This window comes from Fundulus heteroclitus, chromosome 20 (assembly GCF_011125445.2).
Source record: "Fundulus heteroclitus isolate FHET01 chromosome 20, MU-UCD_Fhet_4.1, whole genome shotgun sequence".
Classification (NCBI taxonomy): domain Eukaryota; kingdom Metazoa; phylum Chordata; class Actinopteri; order Cyprinodontiformes; family Fundulidae; genus Fundulus; species Fundulus heteroclitus.
Window position 1 is genome coordinate 17,247,512 of NC_046380.1, and position 24,190 is coordinate 17,271,701.

Sequence of the window (24,190 nt, forward strand, 5' to 3'; positions counted from 1 at the left end):
TTTATGGCGTTATCACTGTGGCACCAAAGAGGTTGGCATCCCCACTGCAGCGTTTTCAGTGGAACATCAACAAAGACGTTTCTGATCTCACTTGATTTTCCTGATTAAATAAAGGTGAAATATAAAGAAATGAACAATTCTGCCTTGTGTTGGTCTGTCCAAATAAAATCCCAATAAAAAAGTATTGACGTTTTTGTCTGTCCAAAGGTTCAAGGGGTATGAATACTTTTGCTTTGCAAGTGTCTGGACTGATATTATAAAGTATTAGCTAACAGATAGGACGTAATAAAGGTTAAAAAAAAAAAAATCTCATCATCCAATCAGATGACATCCGTCTGGAACAGTCTTTGTTTGAGCTCGTTCTTTTTTTTACTTCCGTGCAGCAGATCATCTGTCTATAATACCTGAGAGGGGTAACCATGAAATTCAAAATACCTGAAATATTCTGAAAATCAGATTCCCTCCTAGCACAAGCGCCGTCGTTGAGAAGGAGATGTATGCACGGCAGGCTGCGCGTCTGTGTCTGTGTCAGGGGGATCCTCGAGGTGACGAGCACAAAGCTGAGGCTCAGGTACACAGCGTATGCTGGCATAATTACAGGATTTGGGGGATTATTATACTGTAAGTACTTTCATGGCGACAGCTGGGAGCTTTTTACTCCCTGTGACACATAATCTCAAAGAATAAAACCAAGACCCCCGGAGCATCTCTTAATCATTTCTTAGCATACCTGCACACGGCTCTGAAGTCTTTCTGAAGACAAATTTGTAAAATTAGAATATAATTATCATATCTGCGGGAAATGTTGCTAAAGTTGTGCGTTTCCAAACGCCGCTTTCTTTTTTTAAAAATGAAGATGTTTCGAGCCTTTCTGTTCGTGCTCTGCCTTCTTCTGTCTGGCCTGATTCTCCAGGTTCCTCGAGTCGGGTCCTAAATCAGATTGGAATCAGAGCATCCTCCGCTCCATTGGTGAAAGCGAGTATGACCGAGCTGGAGTCGCACCTCCTGAGAGATAGGGCCTCCTGGTCTCTACAGCGGGGCTCGGGAGCTTCATTTCCATCCCTGTGATCTAAACAAACCCATTACCGCAGGCCATTTATGCTCAGGGGGCAGGACGCAAGCTCCGGGCCTGAGGACGAAGCCCACAGCTAAGCCACCATGACACGGAGCTACCTTCAATGGCCGTGTGTCCGCGTAGAGACGGGGAAAAAAGGGGGGAACGGAGAGCTCGGGCCTTCTCCGTTTTATCTAAAGCACTCCAGAGAGGCGAGTGGAATGGGCTCTTGTGGGCTCTGTTTATCCCCTGCTCCTGTAGTCAATCAATTAGGGGATCAAAGGAGGAGATGAGGGAAGTGTCACAAAGCTCTCCCACAAAAAAAAAAAAAAAAAAACGAAGCCTCCGCCTGAGCCTCCACCTCCACCCAGTCCGAATGACAGCCGACCGGAGGGAGACAAAAATTCCCGAGGAGACGAGCAGGAGCGAAGGAGACAGCCATGCCACATGCCAAGGTCTAATCTGGACAACCAGAACAAAAAAACAAACTTTTAGGGCAATGTGTGAGAGATGACACCGCGGCGGCAAAGAGACTCCTAACAATACGCGTTTAATGTGCTGAGAAGATCTGTCGTTACGTTCTGAAGTTACCGACAGAGAAAACTTGCTTTGGATCCTGACGCTGTCAGCTTTTCTAAATCTACATTTGTTTTTGGATAACAGTCGACTCTAAATGATAGAAAGCTTGTATCCCAATCTAAACCTGATGCTTAATATTCTCTTTATCTTCATCAGTATAATTTTTTTATCAGTAAACTTTATTAGTAAATAAAGATCAGCAGCAACTACATTTAACAGCATTGCTTCATCATTTAAAGTGCCTCGTATTCCTCTTAAATATCTTCACACTTTGTCACGTGTCAGCCGTAGACTTCAATTCAATTCAATTCAATTTTATTTATATAGCGCCAATTCATGAAACATGTCATCTCAAGGCACTTTACAGATTATACAGATTGGTCAAAAATTTCCTATCTAAGGAAACCAGTTGATTGCATCAAAGTCCCGACAAGCAGCATTCACTCCTGGAGAAGACTTCATTGTATTGAAATGTTCCACGACAGGCCAAGACGTGGCAGTGCGTAAACATGAAGCGAACGAAAAAGGCTTTTCACAGTTTTGCGGTAAACAAACATTGGAAATGCATAGCATGCATTTTTGTTTTTTGTGCCTTTTACGCTGACGCCCTTTATCGAAATCCAGTACAACTTTTCCTAAAGAGACCAAAGTTGGGCTTAATGCCAAAGGCAATATGGAGTACAAAAAAATAATAACACTGCAGATCCTCTAGAGTTCACCATGCCCACTGTGAAACATGGTGGTGGCCGTATAATGCTGTGGAAATGCCATTCAAACAAACTTAAAGCGATACTTTTGGGCATTTATGTGACAGATTAACGCAATCTATTGATAAGGCGACGGCAACTGGGCGCACTGGATTTTCTTTTGTGGCGTCAGAATGAACGAGGACGAGTCCAAACATGCACAGACTTAGACTTAGACAACTTTATTTGCGTACAGAACAAAATTTCGTTTGCCTACATCTTGGAAAATCATGGTAAAATGCAGTAAATTTCAGTAAATGACAGTGTCCATTTTGTGGCTTCAGCAGTTCAGAGTCCAACTTTCTGCAGTTCAACGGTCTGATGGCATATGTGCAAATGTGCAATATGCGAATGAACACAGGTTCTCATTTGTAAAAAACATCCGTTCTGTTTTGCACTACATAATGTCTGCTGTCAGATCCGGCATGATGAAATGTTCTCAAAGGTGAGCCAGGACTAAAAGAACATACCTAACGCCTGTTTGACATGTCTCCAGCAGTGCTGTTGGTAAAAAAACGCTAACTGTGCTCCAGTGTTCTGTCATGTAATATTAAACACAGCGGATGCCGCCATACCGTACCGGTTAGTTCCCCTACATTCGCGCCATACCGCAGAGATTTGCAGGCTGCATTCCCTGGCCGGCAGCGGGGCCTGAGACGAGCGTTGCCGGTCAGCGGGCAGAAAATGAATTACTTCCTACAGCTGCAGAGAGACACACACTCTGTCTGTGTCTCTCTGCCGCAGACGTCTGAACTCTCATCGCTTGCTAACCGCATCAGCGGCCCTCCACAACGTCAACGGTGGCCCGGTGACCCCACCCAACGCACACGGAGGAGAAACACTCACACGTGTGTAAGCTTTGGGGATGCATAGATGATTTGTCAATGACTCGTTGCGTCGTTCACAAGAGGGCCGCAATTAAACCTCAAGGTGATCATTCTTCCAGATGCTGCTCTCGGTTTACTGGGCTGGGGTTTAAATACAGCATATTATGAGGTTTTATTAGGAGTCATCAAGTTTTTTTTGTGTTTTAAGTAAGAAAATGCGAGAAAAGAGTAGAGATTTTTCACCCTGCTTGCTTTATGGATGCATAAGTAATTAAAAGATATGCAGTTGACACCTAAATATGACACATTAATTCATAACTAAAGTTTTAAACTTACTCAGATGCTGAAAATCGGAGTTAGTTTTGTAATAGTAATACCCCCAAAAAATCTCACAGTTTTCATTATAAAAACGTGTCAACAAACGTTTTCTTTATTGGTCTTTTTTTTTTAGTTAAAAAAAAAAATCTGATCACTTTTAGAGACACATTCTTTAATGTGTGAATGAGAAAAGTCTCACATTCACCTCATTTTCTGTTAGACTTGAAGCCTTTCCAATCCAGCACATTTCTAACAAATAAATTTAAAGATGTAAAGAACACTTAAAATCGGTTATGAGCCATAATGGTGCATATCTAGTTATAATAAGGAAAAGAAAATAGAAATCACACCATATGAACACAACTACAGGGCTTTATTTATCACATATTTTCCATTTTGTGTTTTTTTGTTTCCCACTTGAGGCTAGATTTAGATCATTTTAGAACCTGGTAAAAACCAGATGGTTTATATAAACCCTAGAGCTGACACAGGGTGTACTTCTTTTACCACGAGCGAATTAATCATCTGTGAGAACGCTAACTGGATTCATTCTGTAATCAAACACACAGGAAGTCAGTTTTGGATCTTTAATTGATAACAGTTACGCCAGTGTTACATTAAACACACCAACAGGCTGAAGGTAGTAAATACCAATACAAGTTTCCCACTACTCTAATACATCATACAGCAGAATAAATTATACCATGATAATATACACACATGCGGAACAGAAAGAGGAGTAAAGCAAAGCACAGATGTCAGAAAGCAACTAAAAGAGGTTAGGCTCAAAGAGACAGGAGGAAGAGGAGGAGGAGGAGGAGGAGTAAGGAGCTGTATGCCTTAAATATCCAAGTGTTAGAAATGGGTTCGATACACTAAAGACAATTCTAAAATTCTTCAGTTTTTAAATGTACAAGAGTGAGGTGTCTTAAGTAGAGCAGCAGCGGCTGCTGCCGTTCAGTGCGGAGTCAACTTTGTTCTCCTGAAGTCTTATTGGTCCACAAATCAAAACCTGGCTTTCCAGTTTGGCCCCCTGGGAGGGAGGAAGGTGGGAGGTGGGAGGGGGGGCTACTGTCCATCGCATCCATCAGCAGTGCCACAACCAAAATGGCTGTGGGTGCAGGCGGTTAGGTCCGTGGTCCATTCGTTATCAGTCCATGAAACCAGCTGGCAGGGGAGGATGTCTCTTCCTGCCACTTCTCAAATGTACAATGTGGTCCATGTGGAGTCCATCCCAGAAACCAAGGTCTTCCTTTTTTATCGAGCTCAGTTGGATCCTCCTAAACACCGTTTAACTTTAAACTTTTTAATTGTAATTTATACTTTACTAATTTATACAGATTTGTTCTCATTGGGGCCAAAAAAAAAAAAAAAAAACGATAACAAAAACCTTTTTGGCTCAAACAACTTAACCAATTAAATAAAAAACAACAACAACAGAAAACAGGCCGGTCAAAGAAAGCCAAATAAAACATTTACTTTCACAGATCCCTCGCTGACCTCCCACTCATTATTTTAGTAGAAAACATACTCTGTAGAACCAAACAATACACAATCTGCTCCTGGAAATGTACAATTGTTTTACTGCTTTTAAAAAGGCGACGGCGGGCCGAATCCTCTGTGTACAGCGACGTCCGTAAAAAATAATAACACCTACAACCAATAGCTGGTCCTCCATCATGGTTAGAAGTCAACTATGAGTGCTACACGAATGTCTCATATCAAACTATTCAATTTTTTTCCTCCTTTTTTCTCTACATTTTGGCGAGGTTCGTCAAAGCTGGAGGATTACAGAGCGAGGCTCCGGTCCAAACCGAAGTGGGGGGCCAATCAGCGGCGTTACCTGTGCCCTTTCACAGCTGACTGGATTATGTGATTTTCCAGCGTGCACGTGAATGGCACAGCTTGTCTTCTCTTTAATCTCACAACAGAACCAGAAACCGCTGGAATGCTTTCCTACATTTCTCTTCTTTTTTTTTTTTTTTCTTTAATAGACGAAGCGTGAGGAATGTTTTCGAAGGAATGGTTGTTTTATTCGGGGAGCGGAAACGAACCGAAGGTGCATTTACAAAATGGGCGAGGGAACTGAAATGCTGGGGCTATTAATGGAAAAAGGGTCACTCTGAATTAGCTTTGACATTATATTTGTGTGATTTAATCAGCTTTACAGTGTTTAAGCCAAACACAGGATTCCCCCGGAAGATGGGCTTTCTAGGGGAGGAGTGGGGAGGGGGAGGGAGGAAGGAGCTGGTGGTTTTCAGTGAGTTAGCCCTCCTTGGCAAGGTCCATATTTCAAAACACATTAATTTCCCCAATCCTGTTTTTGCAAACAATGCTCCCCTTTCCCTACGGGCCGCGGCTAAGGATGGGATGGAGGTTAGAAGGAGGGGGGGTGGCGGGGAAGCTGTTGGCCGCCAGTGCGCTGCTTAAATTCCCCGCTGAATCCATCCAGCCAGACTTCCCACAGAGTGGCCAAGTTCTTTAGGAATGTCAAGAGGAATATGAAAGTGGGAAGGTCAAATCGCTCACGAGCGCCGGAGCTCGGGGGAGCAGCAGCTTGGAAAACAATCATCTCCTCTCGCTGTGTGAACGTCCCGACACGCGAGCGTACACGCACGGGCAACAGACACGCTCGCCGTCTCAGTCGTCTCAGTCGTCCTCCGCGGGCTTTCGCAACCCGTCGACATCAAACGGATAAAAAAAAGAGATACGAGCGGATTCGAAACGACAACAAAAATCACATTAACCATAATCATATAACAGCAACAATAGGCTTAACAATATCAAAAAAAGGGAACGAGGAATAAGAGTTACTCAAAAATGATGTCGGCTTCGTTAACTACTATGAACAGCAAAAGGTCAAAGTATGTGTCGTCGATGGCTCTAAATGTGTGCCGGACTGCAGCCGTGAACCAGAGGGAGTCCGAGGCGACGCATATCCGCCCTCCTCTGGCTCCCGTTTGGGGGGCCCCCTCGGAGCCAAAATACTCTTTAAGGATTGGAGGTTGCCCGACGATGCCGTTCGCATTCCCCGCCCCCAAAAAAGCGTTGCTTTCTCCAAGGTCACGGCAGGGCAGCGGAGAAGGCGACCTGGAGTCCAGACTTGATGAAGAGCGTGGAACAAGCTGAGGCAGAGGCGGGCGAAACGGAGAGAGAGAGAGGAGGCGGAGGCGGAGGCAGAGGATGATGGGTCGTCTTCAGTAGGCCTGTCCCGTCTCCACTTGCAGCAGGCCCAGCACCGCCGAGTGGTCCCCGAGTTTCATCCTCCTCTGGGTGGACAAGCTCACGTTCTTCGCCAGGTAGTCCACGGCAGCTGCACAGAGAAAAGAGAGAGGGGGGGGGGGGAACAGATCAGACACGCGTAGGAGACAGGTGGTGGACATGGGCGGCGCCCGTCCCGCTCGCTCGCTCTCATCTCACGCCTCTGATTAAGGCTGAAACAAGTTGTGGCAGAGAAGACTGAGTCGAATAAAAAACAATTCAGACAGCATGAGTGAAAGATAAAAAAAAAAAAAAAAAACCCTCTCCCCAGTCACTTGTCTGAGGCTGGCACGCCGCTGGCACGGAGCACGCGCATCCTGGTGGAGTCTCGGTGCTGTCAGTCACAGGGGTCCCCCGTGTGTGTTCTGTGTGCCAGTCTTCATTACCACTGGCATCTCCGATTTCATGCCCTCCACACTCCACATGGCCGATCATTTTCATCGTCAGTCAGCAGCTCTTTCCTCTCCCCTCCATTCATTACCCATCCACTGTGCTCAATCACCGTCTTAATTAACCTCACATCAGATCACATCCGCGCTGCCATCAGTTTTCTCGCCGCTGAGCGCACACACACACACACACACACACACACACACACACACACGGCGGGGACGTGACAGACTGGCACGGGCTCACTTTGTGCAGATCCTCGGTGCACAAAGCGCCTCGTCACTACTGGAGCCTCCACGTAAATAACAAACAAATGTCAGATAACTGCTGCTGGCTGCCTTGTTTGGGGAAGTGTGCTTCAATTTAGCTCCCATGAATGGCTGTGACAGCATCAGTCAATTATGCTAATCTAATAAAGCAAACTCTTTCCTGTCCTGAGGGGGGGGACGTGTGTGTGTGTGTGTGTGTGTGTGTGTGTGTGAGAGACGGAGAAAAGAGAAGGAGAGGTGGGCAAGAGGACACTGTGGCCCCCGAGGGCGAGCCGTCCTTTGAAGTGGCCCTCTTCCCTTTTCAACCCGAGTGGAGTGGGGTGTGACTGAGGTAGCTCTGTACCAGGATGGAGGTGGACGGTTTGAGACGGGGGCTGGGGGGTGGGGTGGGGGGGTGGGGTGGGGGTGGGGGGGTTTATCAAGAGCACGTGTCTGCCTTCACTATCCAGGGTTGGAAAGGTCAGGGGGCTCTCCTGCCTGGAAGTTGGGCATCTTCTTTTCATCACATTTGCTTTTCAGATTTTGCCACATCAGACCTCACTGTATTTCCCCGGGGGGGGGGGGGGCTTTGCGTGATAAACCAACAAACGGGAGCAAAACTGAACGAAACTCGTGCATGCTTTACGATTTCTTTTTAAACAAATAAAAATCGTAAAAAAATTGTGGCACGTTTTTTGTATTCATACCGTTTTACTTCGATCCCCCTACAGAAAAAGAAAACATTTAGCCTAAACTGTCTTCAGAAGTACGGCAAAACCGTGAACCTAGAAAGACGCGGTCGCCAAACTAAACCGGCAAGCTGGGCAAAGAAACGCTCAGAGAAGTAGCTCCATTATTACTCTGGAGGAGCTACAGAGATCAACAGCTCAGGTGGGAGAATATATCAGTGGAAAAACTATTACCTGTGCACTCTAGCAGTGCAAGAAGAAGTCGATTGCTGATGAAAGGTTAGAAGAGAACCCCTTTAAAGTTTGACATAAGCTACATTAGAGCGAGCGAAAGCAAGTTTAAAGGTGTTTCAGACCAGATGAGGCCGAAAATTTATATTTTCACCTACATGCAAACACTATCTTAGTCAGAAATCTAACACGCCGCATCACCTTGAACACAACATCTCTATGGGGGAACATGTTAAACGTGACAGGCAGCATCCTCCTGTGGGCATGTTTTTCCTCCGCAGGGACAGGAAAGCTGGACAAGAGGTGCTGGAAGATGAACGGAGCTAAACACGGAGCAATCTTGAAAGAAACGTTGTTTGAGACTTCTTAATGTTCTTAAGACTGGCGCAGGCTTCAGGCTTATAATGGTGTAGTTTAAAATAAAGCATAGTTATGCTTAACAATACCCCAGTTAATGTCTGAGAATCTCTGCAATACTTGATTATTTATGTTGAAATGCTCTCCATCCTGTCTTAAATTAAATACAAACATCACTCCGATCACGCCATTCCTGCCACACATGGTAGTAATATAAAATGTTAACCACACTATTTTGTGTTTTTGCTTTAAAAGCCCTTCATAATGTACTTCACAGTAGCTACGTTTACATGGACAAAAGCCATCGAAATAAACGGCCGATCGGAATATGATGATCGGATTTAGCTCAATCACAATGAAATTGTAATCAGAATGAGAGGAGTGGTTTACGTTGATTGATAATCTGGTCAAAGTGCATATAAACGCTTGTCAGGCTCAACTTATTCCGAATAAGGCAAACTGACCGGAGTGCGCATGTGCGTCCAACGTAAACGTGACGTATTTCCGTGTTGTTGAGTGGCGGGAATACGTCGGGAAGTAAAACTGTCGGGGCTCCTGATACAACTTGTCAGTTCGAAAAAATAAAGGAACTCAAAATTATTATTTACTCAGAAACGTTTCAACCGTACTTACAACATCTTGCAAGTCCATCCTGGGTCGCTCTGAAGACAAACAAACTCGTATAATACTGCTTTGTTTACTATTTTGTTGTTGTTCAGCAAAAATGGAAGTTCTTCTTCTTCTTTAGTTTTTTTATTTTTACGGGAATTTGATAACTGCGCATGTCAGTGTGGTTATATCCTGAATAGAGCCAGGTTCATATACACGCACATTATGATCGGATTAATTGATTGCGTGCCCACATAAACGGTACAACCCGACTGTTTAACCCGAATACGTTTTAATCCGATCGTGAAATGTTGTGCAAGTCAACATAGCTACTGTCGGGTTATGCTCCAATTCGTGTCGGTCAATCACTTCGAATAAAACACGTGAAAAGCAAAAAGGAGCCCAAATGCTTTTGTGAGGCTCTGTATGTGTTAGTCAGTCATAAAAGACAGAAAGGAACGAGGAGCTCCGTTTATAAAAACAGAATAAATAGAGAAAGGTTTGCTTACTCTGGCCATACTGGCTGTACTGGTAGCCCGCAGTGACGGGGTCCACGCTGTAGCTGGTGGCGCTGTAGGTGGGAGGGCAGTACGACTGGGAGGAGGCCAGGCTGTCCACGCTCTTGATGGTGTCGGAGCGCTGGCTGCAGCTGGCAGAGATGGGGTTGGAGCTCTCAAGGCTGCCGTGAAGCGGGGAGATGGAAAAGTCGTGCTGGGGCTGCGAGGGTACAGCGCTGGGGTTGCTCAGGATGCTCATCACCTGCGGCGAGGGAGGAGAGGACAGAAAGATGTTTGAAAGTTGGACAAATTGAGGATCAAAGGAGTAACAGAGTTCAGGAATATATATATATATATATTTTTTTTTTCTGCAAGTATAGCGCCATCCTTGCACGTCATGGCGAGGAAAGTCAGTAGAAATGCATACATTTCAAACTTTAAAATGAGGAAGGAACTTCTTCATCTCTTTTTTTGGAGCAAGCGGAAAAGAACAAGGAGGTTGTTGAGGTTAAAAAAAAAAAGAAAAACAGGGAAATGGGAGCAAGAGACACTGTTTCCATTAGCTGGTCCTAACAGCCACTGTTCTTCTGTGGGACAGAAGGGTCCCAGTATGATAATAGACCCACCATCCTTGCCAGACAGCTTGTGTCCCAGAGCCTGAGGCCTGAGCCCAAGCCTGTGGCACAACAAGCACCAAGGGAGTCCCTAATCCCTCGCCCCTAGCCTACCCATCTCATGAATAGTAATGGAGTTGGAACTGGTAAATGATCCCCTCAGATCCCCACACAAAGTAGGCTCCGCAAACCCAAGCGAAGGGGGCCACTGATCCCGCAAGTTTGAGTTCGCCTTGAACATTACAGCGTGTATATTATCGATAATGCATAAAACCTTTCCATTCCAGTGCGGTAGATTAGTGTAATAGCTAGTGACACTCGTCAGACGGTCTCCAATTGCGGCGAAGTGGAAGAGATTACGCCACCTCCGATATGAGGCAAAGGACGCCGGAAAATGTCGTTTCCCCTCACGCTGCAAGTTCCTTGCTGGGTTTGCGGGAGAGAAAAAGGTTGGTGTGAGAGGAAAAAAAAAAAACATAAAAAGATTGGAACTGTCCCACACATGCTTCTGTCTTCCCTACAACATCAGGTTCATGTTGAGCCTCACTATGCTGCGCTGGCCTTTGGCCCCTCTGCTGCTAAACCAATTAGCCCATCATGGAGGTAGTTAAACAGGGGCTGATACACTCCCACGCATATGTTTGCAAGCGTGCGCGCGCATACCCTCCAGCATGCAGCAAAACAACGTGTAAGAAAAAAAAAAAACGGTCCGACGTGCACAGGCCAGGAGTTATCCCGCTGAGAGGGGAAATTAACCACATTCTGCAAATTAATCATTTCTAAAGGGCCTCCCTGGAAATATGGAGCACCCTGAAGCACATCAGAAACACAAAGGCTGGTTAGTCACTTCCACATGTTAATTCTATCAGTCAGGAAACCCCCCCCCCCCCCCCCCATCATCCTCCCCACATCTGCGGACAAAGCATGTGACATTTATCTATAAGAGAGAGATTCATGGCCCTCTTCGTGTCGGACACATGTTTTGCTTCCTCGCATATGGAGCCGAACATGTCAGGGTGGAAGGAGAGGGCGGCTTGCTTAAAGCGAGTTGGGAAGGAGGGAAGTGTCCTGAGAGAGGCAGCTGGAGGGCATGAGTCCATTTCAGTTACTGGTTAATTAACGCTCGATTACATCGTTTCCTTATTAAAGAGAATAGCCAACAATTGGCCCGATCATTATTCACGCTCATAAAAGTTCTTCAAGAGAAGATGACTTCTTATCGTCTGCCGGGTTGCAGTTTTGCTACTTTGGCAAATTGGGATGGGGCCGGCTGCAGAGTGTGACAAGAGTTGACATGTGCGAGCGTATCCTTCAGACGTCCTCGTGACAAAAGAGAAGATCCCTTGGTTAATAAATCAGGTTTTCCTTGAGGGGAAAGAGGTACATGTCATTGGAAAGGTGGGATTCTCATTTGGTTTGTGTTCACACTGCTAAATAAAAATCAATACAGCTTCACCGCAATACTTTAAGCCTGATGAAGCATCCGATAGAGGGTGAACTTATCTGACAGGACAGAGGCTGGAGTCAGAACTGCAGCAGTCTGCTTTAATTACATCTACAGCCGTCTCTGCAACGTGTGTAGGTTTTAATCAGAGAGGGGTTCAGCTCAGGAAAGTGTTTGCAACTCCATGCATTTTCATTTTAACCTGAAACATCACGCTGTGCAGATGACAAGTTATGGTGCAAAGCACTGATTTTAAACATCTAAACTACAGCAAGCCAAATGGGCGCCAAGAAGCTTTTATTTTAAGATTCCAGTCTCAAATCTGAAGGTTTTCAAACTGTTTTATAGCATCCTGGATAGACAGGGGTCAGGATGAGTTCTTAACGGTGTGACAACTTTGGGTAAATTTCACGGTTTATTAACAAAAAACTATTTAAACTAAAATGTAAACTATGTTCTGACTGTTTTTATTTAATGCCAAACACACCAAGTATTCCTACTTTTGCTAAATAATGAATATCAGTAATAAATACCTGCTGAGTACAGCTATAACAATGTTATATATGGTCTTTGTTGTTATTTGGTGTTATTTATTTGCCGTTTAGCATTTTTTCAAGCAAAACAGGGAGTCTATGAATCTGGTGTTAAATTTTAAAGTAGCGCCTGCAGTCATTCTTCACTGACAGCAGCTTATCCAGCGTTAATTTAACAGCGCCTTGATGAGAGTGATGGGTTTCCACTCCGTGACTGTACGTCTTTTATTGGGAGTGCAACTTTTCCCCGACCATGGTTTTTTCTCTTTCTTGCAAGAATGGGAAACGTATAGGAGCAACCAGCTGACCGGCAGTGTGCAGCAACAGGTGTGTGTGTGTGCTGGGTTGGTGAAAGATAAGGGACTGGATTTCACACTTGGGTTCTTCTTGCAGGTCGGAGCCTCTGATATTTAGTATTTGCTCTGGTAAAAATGTAGTGTTCCACATTTTGGTGTTCTAAAATAGCATTTCCACAAATAGAGGTTGTTGAAGAAGCGTGTTAACCACTGGTGCAAATGAAACACAAACGGTCAAAAATGCACATAAACAGTTAATACTTGTAAAGATCACTGTTTTAAATGTGCAGAATCCATATTTGATAATAAACTCGTCAATTCTCTCTCTTTTTTAATCAGGATATCATAACTTCAGGGGTGTTTGAGTGATTCTGAATGGAAATTTTGGAGTACAAACAAAGGACACACCATGAGTGTCCAAGCTTTGTTTGGCCTCTAAACCTGACCCAGTTTAGGAACCACCAGCTCATGTGAGCTCAAAAAAAATCATTGAAACTCCTTTAGTGGATTTTTAATGGATCGTGCATTTAGCTGCCGCGTTCTTTCAAAGATTAAAAAACCTAAAACGAGTTGGACTAGAAGTTGTGATGTGTCAAATCAAAGAGGAATAAATCATTTATTAAAAAGATCAGTATTACAAGCAATTTATTAAAAAAAATATCAAAGTTTCATCTTTAAGGGACTGGAATGAGGAACAAAGTCTGGATTTTCAAACATTTGTTCATGCACGGCGTTATTCTTTCCTTGACTTCTTCAGACTTAGAAGATAATAAAATCTAACTCATCACTTTTCACCTGTTAGTCTATAAATGTTACGTTGACTGATGCACCTGTCTTGGGCTCAAAATTTAAAGTTGTGTTCAAACTAATGAAACTTTTTTTTTTATCTCTTTTTCATAAACCAAACACACTCCTTCCTATATGACAGAGTTTTCTCCCTTCATGTCTTCCTCCTCCTTCCTCCTCCTCCTCTCCCCCAGCAGCCGCCTGCATATACAGCGTCCTCAGCAGCCTGCAGTTCGTTTGTTGTGCGACGTTGTGTGAGTGCTGGTTTGGGAGATAATGTGAGCCAGGACCCAGTTTAAAGGACAATGCTCCAGGGCGTTCCCTGTCTCTCTCTCACACACTCACACTCACAAAGACACACAGCCCCTTCCCTCCTCACCCACCCCGTTTCTCTTTTTCTTTCTCTCCCCCCCCCTCTCTCTCTCTCTCACTCTCTACAGATAGATTACTTTATAAATAATAATAAAAAAGTAATTAATTCTCTCAACTTCTCAGCCCTGCGGCCTGTGGCAAACTGAGTGGGGAAGTGTAAATTGATACAATGTGCATCCTTTCAGATAAATAAATAGCAGACTTGAGACAAAAAGGAACCCTTTTCACAGCTAACTAATTTCTTTAACAGTCAAATTACATTTTTTTTTTTTTACTGTTGTTTGCATGAATGTTTGATTAGCTGTTCTTTGTTGGCGTTTATGCAAAGAATAAAACAATGCGATACAGGCAGAGCAGAGTGGTTATACAAGAAGCTGCTAGACACGATTTCTTTTCTTGCATTAGAACAAATATTATTATGGGTTACTTGTTGGTTTTATTCCACTTTAACCGCTTTTTTTTCTCCCCCCCCCCCCCAGAGTGAGTTATGGTGGGGGGAAAAAAATAGTTTGAATGCTTCTAAAACTGTCAGAAGCTCATATCTGAACTTTCACAGCCTCCACCTGGTCTCAATAAGAGTGTGTTTTTTTTTTAGCTGCATTACAACAACACGGATTCTCCAATGCACCGACTGAAAAATGGAGAGCCGAAAACCTGATAGCCAAATATAGAGAGAAGACACAAGAGAAAGTGAGCGAAGAGGGAAGTGGAGGCTTTGGGAAGTACAAAGACTCCTGTAGGACTGCGTTGGCCTGAGGGCCAGCCTGCCTGCAGAGCTGATAGGAACCCCTTCTGTTCCATTCCCAGCGCCAACACACCCCACTTCCACAAATACTCTTAATCTGCGCAATACTGGATTAGTTCCTCTGTCACCGATACCTCCCCGCTCTGCCCAAATCAAAATGCCCCCGAGATGTGCCTTTAAGTTAGGCGCAGGTCAGCGGGGCAGACGAGCTGAGGGGGGGGAAAAAAAAAAAAAGAGCACTCCAAATGTCTGCAAGTTATCTGAGCGCTGCAGAACAGCATTGTGCACCTTAGCAGATCTGGCCGGCTGATACTCGCTCGGCAGCGGGGGAACGATTAAAGATCCGCGCGGATGACACCGAGTTTGAGATCAATATTTGAAGGCCAGTCCTGAGGGTGTGATTACTGCAAGAGAAGAGCGCTTAATTCTGTGACCCAGAAGTGACACAGAAGCACTTACTAGTGTCTGGATGACTTTGGAAAAAGCCCAAAATGCAAACATTAAGATAAATAAAGATCTATTTTTTTTCTCCACTATTTCAAATTACTTTTTTTTTTTTTTAAAAAGCCAAAAAGGGAAACCTATAGATTTTTATTTAAAATAAGTTAGATTTAGTTTGCAGAATGTTCTCTGTAGAGGTTCTGCTGGTTAAGAAATCTAATTTTACAGTAGCAAACATGATTTTTGGCTTCATAAAAAGGACTTTAAAGGACCAGATTAGGATTAGTTTAAATGTCAGTTAAAAGTCACTTAAAACGACATATAATCTGTTCATTTATCACAGAGTATTTGACAAGCATTTCATGGGAGTGTGTAACATTTTTATAGCGTTTTGGGCTCACAGCTTTTTCAGGTTTTCGATGTAAATTGAGAAGTTTTCAACATTTCAAAGACATAACTGCATTTAAGAAAAACACATTTCTTGCCTGTGGTTTCCTCAACAGAAAATCCAACATTTAAAACACATAAAGTGTTAAATTCTGCGAGCAAATGCACACATTTTGCATGCCAATAAGATATTCAGTCTACTGGATGGAGTCTTACTGCAGTCGACAGTAGCTTTCAGGGACTTTATCATGACTTTATACACTCTTTTTCTAAAAGATGTCTAATCAGAGCTAGACGGTCTAAAGTTTCTGTGGGCATTTTGCATTTATTGTTCAGTTTCAGTCATTCTGTATATTTTTTTGGATTTATTGAGATCAGATAGTGATCTGGCCTTCAACAACGCTCACATATACTAATGTTGGCCTTTGGGAAAATTTACTATCCATCCCTGATGTAAAGCATATCCGGACAGAATAATTTTAAGTTTTACATAACTAAAGTGGTTTAAAGAAATGTAAATATATATATGGTTGCATACATAGTTGTTGAAGCGATTGACATCATATAGCGTGTAAATCTTTTTACTTCAAATTACTTATTTTGACAAGAAATGCTGTAAATGTTCCCTTTTCAGTACGTGTTTAACCCACTGGTAGCACACTGGCACCAACCACCATTTCCAGCGTAAATAATCGTTGGTTTGTGGAACAACAACTGTTCCCTGAAAACTTGACAATACTTCAGGAATTCAAAATAAAAAAAAAAAAAGTATTTGAATGAATACCCTCTGTACCATTTGAGACTAGTGTTGCCTTTTTCTGTTATTTATTTTACAACACTGGGGGTAGTTAATGACGGTATCCAGAAGGAGAGGAAAAGTCATGTAAGAAAAGCGGTGAAGTCAAGTTTTGTACCCCGTGTAGCCTCCGTATTTGGGGTGTCTGCTCTATGGTGTATGGCAGAAGCCTGTTAAGTCTGGGACCCTTTCACACCGTTAGCTTCCAGGACCAACTAATCTGGATTTATGCTAAATGAACACAACAGATTAATCTAGATCATGAAAAATCCTGAACTATCCCTTTAACCAAACAAATAGCAAGGACCAAATTGAATGAAAATATCTTATGTACGTATAGACTTTTTCACCAAAAGTCTCTCGCAGCAACCGGGCCTCCCTCCCCCTCTTCATCCCTCACATGAGAGGGCCGGCCCAGCGGGCAGCAAGGCCCCTCATCTGAGCAGACAAAATGACTATTTAAAAATAACAGTGATTGCATAAATTGAATTAAAGCGTTTTGGTCACGGTTGGAGGTGGCGCGAGGGGCGGCGAAAAAAGGGGGCCGCGGCAGACAGCCGGGGCCCGGTGGCAGGCGGCAGATGACGGGCCCCGGCCTGCGTGCCACGGCGTTAATTGGCCGCAGCACATTAATAAAAACTGAAAAGTGTCCTCACGGCGCAGGACGAAGAAGTAGAACGGGAGGAAGGGTGGAGGATGTGGCACTGGAGGGAGAGAAATGGGCCTTTGAAGACTGTAGTGCATATTGGTGGGGAGGCTGAGGTAGGGGGGGAGGGTGCTAATTGTGTTCAATTAAGTGGCTGATTGGCAGTGACAGAATCTGGGCATTGACAAGTCAGGCCCAGATGAGGACGATTAGCGGGCACTGAAACAAGCTGTCACTCCTCACAACGTGTTACCCACTCCGCGCCTATGTCTCTTCTCTCTGAGCTGTTTATGCAACACAAAGGACGCCTAAACGAGTGGAAATGAAATATGATTCATATTTATGTTAGGCCTCTCCACACTTCCCCTCGTCTCCTCTTTTTTGCAAATTACCATCAAGCTGAATCCGCTCGGTCCACTTTTGGCTGCTGTTCGCTTCATTGTTGAAGAAAGCCCAGCTGTTCGAGCTGCGGAACGACCCCCCCACCCCCCTCCCTTCAAAAGCGTCCCCCAGTCTGAGCTATAAACTCGGCCCCGCGCTAACCAGAGGTTAATATGCCGTCTATTGGACTGCAATTGGAGAACGTGTGGGGAGCAATCCTCTATTCTCTGCTAGTGATATGCTTGAGTAACTATGGGATGGATTCAGCCATTGGGAACAAGAGACACCCCTCCTCCCCCACCTCTCCCCCCCATCCACCCCCTCTCTGTGCACACACTGCAGACTCCGACTCTTCAGGACCTCGCACCGACGCCTCTTTCTAAATTAAACGGCAAATTTTCTGATTCCAGGAGAGTGGTTTCAGCGAGGCAGGGCCAGAGAGCGAGGAAGAGGGAGAGAGAGAGGAGGAGGAGGAGGAGGAGCAGGAGCAGAGGAGGTTGTTTGCTGAAAACAGCAGGGGCCAGGTCTACTGAAAAATGTCAGGTCAAATTGTTCTTGACAGTGTTAATATCTGCACCTCATAGCCATAATTACATGTAAATAAATAGTGAAATAGCTCTCAGCTGGAGACTGAGAGGGGAAAGCTGCTGCGTGAGACAACCAGCTGAGGACCCTCCGACCTCCCCGTTATTCTCATCTCATTGTCAGCGAGCGGAGACGAAAAGAGACAAGTCCAATGAGGCTTGGCTGGCAGTATACTCACGTTCCCGGGCTAGTTTTGCTTTTTAAAAAAAAATAATTATTTGTATTTCTGTGCTGAATCGACGCGGAGGAGAAGCGGTGAGGGACAGAGACAGAGGGAAAGAAGCGACAGAATGGCTTAGGGAAGAAGTCAGAGTCTATTAATCACAGCTATGCACCTGTCAGAGTGGCATCTGGAACTAACAGGAACCACATGCAGCCAGACAACATCCCAAAACGATGGCCGTGCAGGGCAGGTTCTTCCCCCCAGCTGCCCCCCCTGCACCCTGACCTCACCTCACTCAACATTTTCCCTCCACTAATACTATTATTATTACTACTACTACTACCATTATTATTATTATTATTAGAGATGCACCAATCGATTGACCAGAGAGGGGAATCAGCTGATTTTTCTTTGGTCTGCTTTGATCAATTATCTAAGGCTCAAAAGCTGAAACATCAGATTTTTGAACAAAGCTAAGAACTCCCACCCATTTCAGTCTTCACCAGAGGAACATAATGTACGGGTCAGCACAGATGTTTTAGTAAATTAGCAATCATTTTGTACTTTCTTCACTTACTACCTCTATCAGCGAGCCTGTGGCTTTTTTTTTTCAGCGTCCATGTTGTCCTGGCCCTTAGAAATCGGTCAACATCAGGATAAAAACGTCTGATATCGAAAGAAAACAAGAAATCGGTATCGTCGAGCAAAAGCCTGACCGGTGCATCTTGATTTTTTTATTATTTTTTTTACTAATTATATGCAGACCAAGACCACATCAACCAACAGCTTGCACACTGAAGCATGCCTAATAAAAACCTGTTAACATTTAGGGAGACATGCCTGATTGCATAAATGGGAATAATCTGGCAATTGGGAATTAAATCTGTTGGAATTGAATGTACAACCACTGACAAAGAACATGCACCCAAGTTTCTTTCTTTCAAATGTTAGATTGCTTAGAACAACAAATTGACAATTGGTCGACATCAGAATCGGCAGATCAGGCAATAAAGAAAAACAAAAAATCGCGGTTTACAAGTAAAAGCCTGACAGACGCATCTCGGATTTTATTTCCTGTTCACTGAATGCATCAAAACGAAGAACTCTCACCATTTTTGGTCTTAAAGGCATAAAATTAGATCAGTGAAAAAGGTCAGGGCCAAATGTGTGGATGCACAAATTGGGATGATCTCATAATTTCTTCATTTTCTGTTTAAGCTTTATTAAAAAACCAACAACATCTAGCACAGTTTATATGTTTTAATCATTATTCTTAAAATAAAAAAATAAAAAAATCTGAATCGGTTAATATTGGAATCTGCAGGCCTCAAAGAAACATGGGAATAGATATCAGCCAGAAAAGGTCTGATGGGTCCATCTCTGATCATTAACATTATTATGCATGGTGTGTAAGGGCTGGATATCTCCACCATGTATCCCTGTGTGTAATAAGTGTTTTCGGATGCAGTCGGCGCCTCCTGCGTGCGGCGGTGGCACTCTCCACCTCATAGGCATCTCAGCTGCGTGGGACACACCGCATGTGAATCAGCCTCAGTCATTTTCCTCCTTAAATCCCCATCTTCCAGGATTTACTGAAATTCATATTGGCTGCCTCTGCAAGATAAATGTAAATCACATTCCCTTATATTTACTATTTATCAGGATGCAGCAGCTCACTTTCAGCAGGAAATATCTCTCACCCGCACACAAACACCCTTGCATTTAAATAGCATTTTTATTGTCCGCCGTAGCCTTTCATCTGGGCGCGGGGAGAAGAGCTTGCCTCTCCAGGGGAGAGAGCTGGAGAGGCAAGGAGGGGAAGGCGGGGAGAGGGAAGGGAACGCGGAGCACCATTGGCAAGCAAGGCATCGCTGGATGACAGAACGCCAAGTGGAGGGGAAGCAAGGTTGGTAGGTGAGGAAAAATAGATTATGAATGCACCCAGCGCCAAGCAGAAATATTTTGGAACCAACATAAAAATGGCAGCGCCCGGGTTGAGCTCGGGAGGCTCAAGAGACGGAGCAACAAATGGCTCAGGTGCAGCCTCACCTATGAAAGCTTCAATAGCGAGAAGCAAAAAAACGATCAACAAACAGCAAACATGAACCCGGCCACACGACACAGCCGCGCTTCATGTAAGAAAAAATAAAATAAAATAGGAACATTCGTGGTGGAAATCTTTCCTCAGAGTTCGAAAGTGTTGCGAAACAACAGCTAAAAAAGAGCAATAATCTGTTCAGAAACAGCATAGCCAGTGGATATGATTTGCAGCCCCTGGATTTTTCTTGGCAAGTGCCGACAGCAGGTCTGTTTTTTTTTTTTTTTTTTTTTTTTTTTTTCTAAAGCCTCTTACATCTTTTTTTATACTTGCCAAATTGAAACAGTATTTGTTTTAATGGGAGTTCTAATTAACCAGTATGTATTCCCCCACTTGCTCCGCGAGAGTGGCTGAGCTGTGAATGCGGGCTATGTGCTCATCCCCCTTTGATTTGTTGTCAGAGGAGGCTGCCAGCTGACACGGTGCCCGGTGAGAGGCTTAATGCCCAAGTTTTAATAATGTGGGGGACTACATGAATCTCCCCCTCTCATTGGTATTCAGGTGCAGGGTGTCTTGTTAGAAGTCAGGGAGGGAGGCGGAATCAAGCCAGAGCCCTGGATTGTTCTGTACATTCACCCCCCCCCCCCCCCCTTCTTTCCCTCCCTCCCTCCCTCTCCATTTTTTTTATTTATTTTTTTGGCAACAGCCGAGCTAGCTTCTTAAAAATAATTCATCCCATTTTTAAAAGAAGCGTCTGCACTAGCTAATGGAAGAGCAGCAGCACAGTTTGGAGTCTCCCCTGGCTTATCTCGCTCAGACAGTTGTGGGGAGTCGCTGGTGAGCATGGTGTCAGCGTGCGTGGTACGGTGCAGCGCCGCGCGGGCAGGCAGGCCTGGGGACACAGATCAAAGGGAGGCAGGGGTGAGAGCCGCTCTGCCTCTGATCCCGTGTACGTGTGTGTGTGTGTGTGAGTGTGTGAGTGTGTAGGCCCGGCCCACTCACACAGCCCAAAGGCCCTCCTCACACACATGCACATCCTTGTCATTCCAAAACACACAACAGTTTCGCACAAAACTGCAAAACAGGAAAGAAAAGTTTCTTTTTAGAAACTTCGCGAACTTCCTTTATCGAAATCTCCACCGTACCTATCGAGTTAACGGCTTCACCCTTGCTCCATCGCGCCTCTTTACATGGAGCAAGATAGCTGCGAACGCCCTTCTGTGACGTTCACTTTTCACCATGCAACTCATGGCTGGCTTTCGCGGCTCCTGTGTGTGTCATGAAAATGCCTTAGACTGCTGCGGCCAGCCCTTCTTGCATTTGTTTTTCTTTGGAGACGGACAGATCCCAGACTTTGGGGCCAATTTCCGATTACTGATTATTTTCTTTAAAGCTCTGACCGGCCGGTACCGATTTTAGACAATTAAACAAAATGTACAAAGCTCTCCATTCCTGATAATCTACAACTGCAATAAAATAGATTCTGGGGTTGAGGCGTCTGTAGAAATAAAACTCGACTATAAAGAATTAGAGGTGGCATACTGCTCATTTTTAACCTTTACAGTTTTAATATCTGAGTATTTCAATTATAAATGATGCCATATATTGTATTCAAAGATTGCTTTAGGGAAATAAGGGAAATAAGGATACTATTCATTGTTTACATAAGGATCACAGGCGATGTCACACTGTGTGTGTTAGAGAAAGCTTTCAGTGTTACGCGGCTGTGTCATTAAAGAGGTTCTAACTACTATTTCAAATCAAAACAAAATGTTTGTACAGTTCCCATCTTAACCTTTTCCTTTACCTCCAATATCAACGCTTAGCACAATTAGCATGATTAGCACGTCGGCATTACTGTCGGCGAACATGGCTCTGTTTGTAATCCCTGTAGAGTTGGCCGGCTCTCACCTTGACCGTCAGATTTCCAAATGATTGCCAGAGTTTTGTAATCCAGCTTCTTTGGTCACAGGAAAGTATTAGAGTTTTCAAAAGGGATCAAACAGAGAAAACCTGCTGCTTCCTGTTACCGGCTCACATTTAACCCTCTGTTGCGGCGGCCTGAGAAGACAGCTGACGGATCTCTGTGCAAAATACAAGGTCCATTGCAGAAGGTTTTGAGTATTTTTCCTGCAGGAGGTTGTTGTTGTCAGCATATTAATTACACATATTAATGTATGATTTAAAATTTTTGGTTTCCAACAGGTCAATGACTGTTCTGGGCTGTCCAAGAGTAAAATTGGCTTGTTTTGACAACAGGTTTTTTTTTTCAATCTTTAAAATGTGTCGCTATCATGCAGTAATGACTAATCTACCCCCAAAGCTTTTAATACTAAGGCAACAATAACTTGACAAGAATCCTAACATTAATGCTGGAAAAATACAGTTTGCTTGCAAGATGAGTAAAGCCTGTTATTTTCTTTATTTTTGAAAAATCAAAACCTCATAATGTCAGTCTAGAAGACACTCTGACCTTATGTTCAGCCGAGCACGGCGGAAAGATACGGGGATGGCCGTCCTTCATGCCCCTGCTTTCTGCTTTTTCCCCAACACCTGCTGTGCTGCTAAATGAAACACGAGCAACAACAAAACACACTTCTGGTTTCATACCTTCTGCCCAGCCAGGCACAGCTTTGCTCTCACCATCCCTTAATATACGACTCCCCCCGTCTAACTCCCCCACTCCACCCTGAACCAGCCAAACATGTTGTATACCCCACAATGACAGCGGCCTGGTATGGGGAGCGAATGGCTTTTCTCCCACCGCCTGTAATGGGCAAAACTGTGTGCTGTTGGGACGGGTCATGGAATTGGGATGGACGCCGGCTCCTGTCGGGACCGCTGAACGCTGCAGGATTCCATTACAGATTTGGCATCTCGCGACCGCAGCCCATTTACTGCGAATCACAGAATTTTTGTCAATCTTTACAGCGACTGCAAGGCCATCAGCGCCAGACACTTGAAGGAATGGCTCGCACATACCAATGCACAAGCATATCTCCTGCAAACAGACTCCGTCTGCAACTCACAATATCACTTTCTCATTTCCATCTCGAAAGATATGTCTTTTTTTTTTGTCCCGCCATTACACAAAAGGAGAAAAAAAAAATCCAGAAAATGAGTTTTAGAATAAAACTGCAACTACTTTTGCTTTTTTTTCTACAGGCATTTGGTTAAATATAAGAGAAATCAAGGTATGCAGTTAACCTGAAGGGTTTGTTATGTGAGTTTACAATGTTTTTCTTTGTGGAGAGCAAAGGTCTGCCCGGCACAGCAGGAAGCTGCACCAGTGAGCGAACTCTGATTCTGCTATCAGCGGGAGCATCCATCTCCATGCTGGGACACTGATAGGAATGCCACACAGCAATCTAGCTCCATTCAAATCATTTCACCTCAGTTTGGGCAGCACAAACGTCACGCAGGAGCGCAGGGAAAGAACCAACACTTTAACTTTGACATATTTAAATATGCTTCAGGAAAAACACACACACAAAAAAAAAAATGCACGTTAGATGGGGGGCTCTATCAATCACTTTTGATTGAGTAATTGAAAACTGGAAATCCGCACTGTACAGCTGCCCAAACGCTCACGTCCTAATCCCCACTGTGACAGGAAATCTTTAATATCCCAGCACATTCTTCAACCGCTCTGACGGGGGGGCGAGAGGAAAGCGACAGTGCACCCCATGCCAGTATTAGAGAGACCCATTAATAATAATAATAAAAAAAAGGCTCCGTGTTCCTGGTGTTTTTCTGCAGGTTTGCAGTGAGAGCATTAGCAGTTAAAACCCCTGTGCCACGATTAACAATCAAACACGCTGTGAGCCTCCATGTTATCCTCCGTCGCTCCAGCAGGAGAGAAAATCTCTTTTTTGTCACAAAATCCTTAATTCTTTCTTCTCTGAAGAAAGAGGGTAATACCGAGAATGTTTCCAATCTGCTTTGAGAAATATTTGAAGGAAGAAGGAGAAGAAAAAAAAAAAAAAACTCCCAATAAAACATGTGTGAACGACGGGGTAATTGTGGACAAATGCGGCATTGAAATTCATTTTCAACTCTTTACACACCATTTCAATCTTATTTTCTGCCTGTTAACCACATCTTGTTGGTGAGGGTGGGCAAGACTGGCCAGTATTGATGGGTAATTGTGTATAATT

General features: G+C 44.1%; 1 protein-coding gene across 1 annotated transcript in view; it reads right to left on the bottom strand.

Annotated features, from left to right (window-relative positions):
* Positions 1-4,097: 4,097 nt before the first annotated feature.
* pax7a (paired box 7a) overlaps positions 4,098-24,190 on the bottom strand; it is a 60,534-nt gene continuing 40,441 nt past the window's right edge. Inside the window, 2 exon segments of the mRNA XM_012881393.3 lie at positions 4,098-6,837; positions 9,819-10,068. Coding sequence (XP_012736847.1) covers positions 6,722-6,837; positions 9,819-10,068 — 366 coding nt within the window. The 3' untranslated portion in view covers positions 4,098-6,721.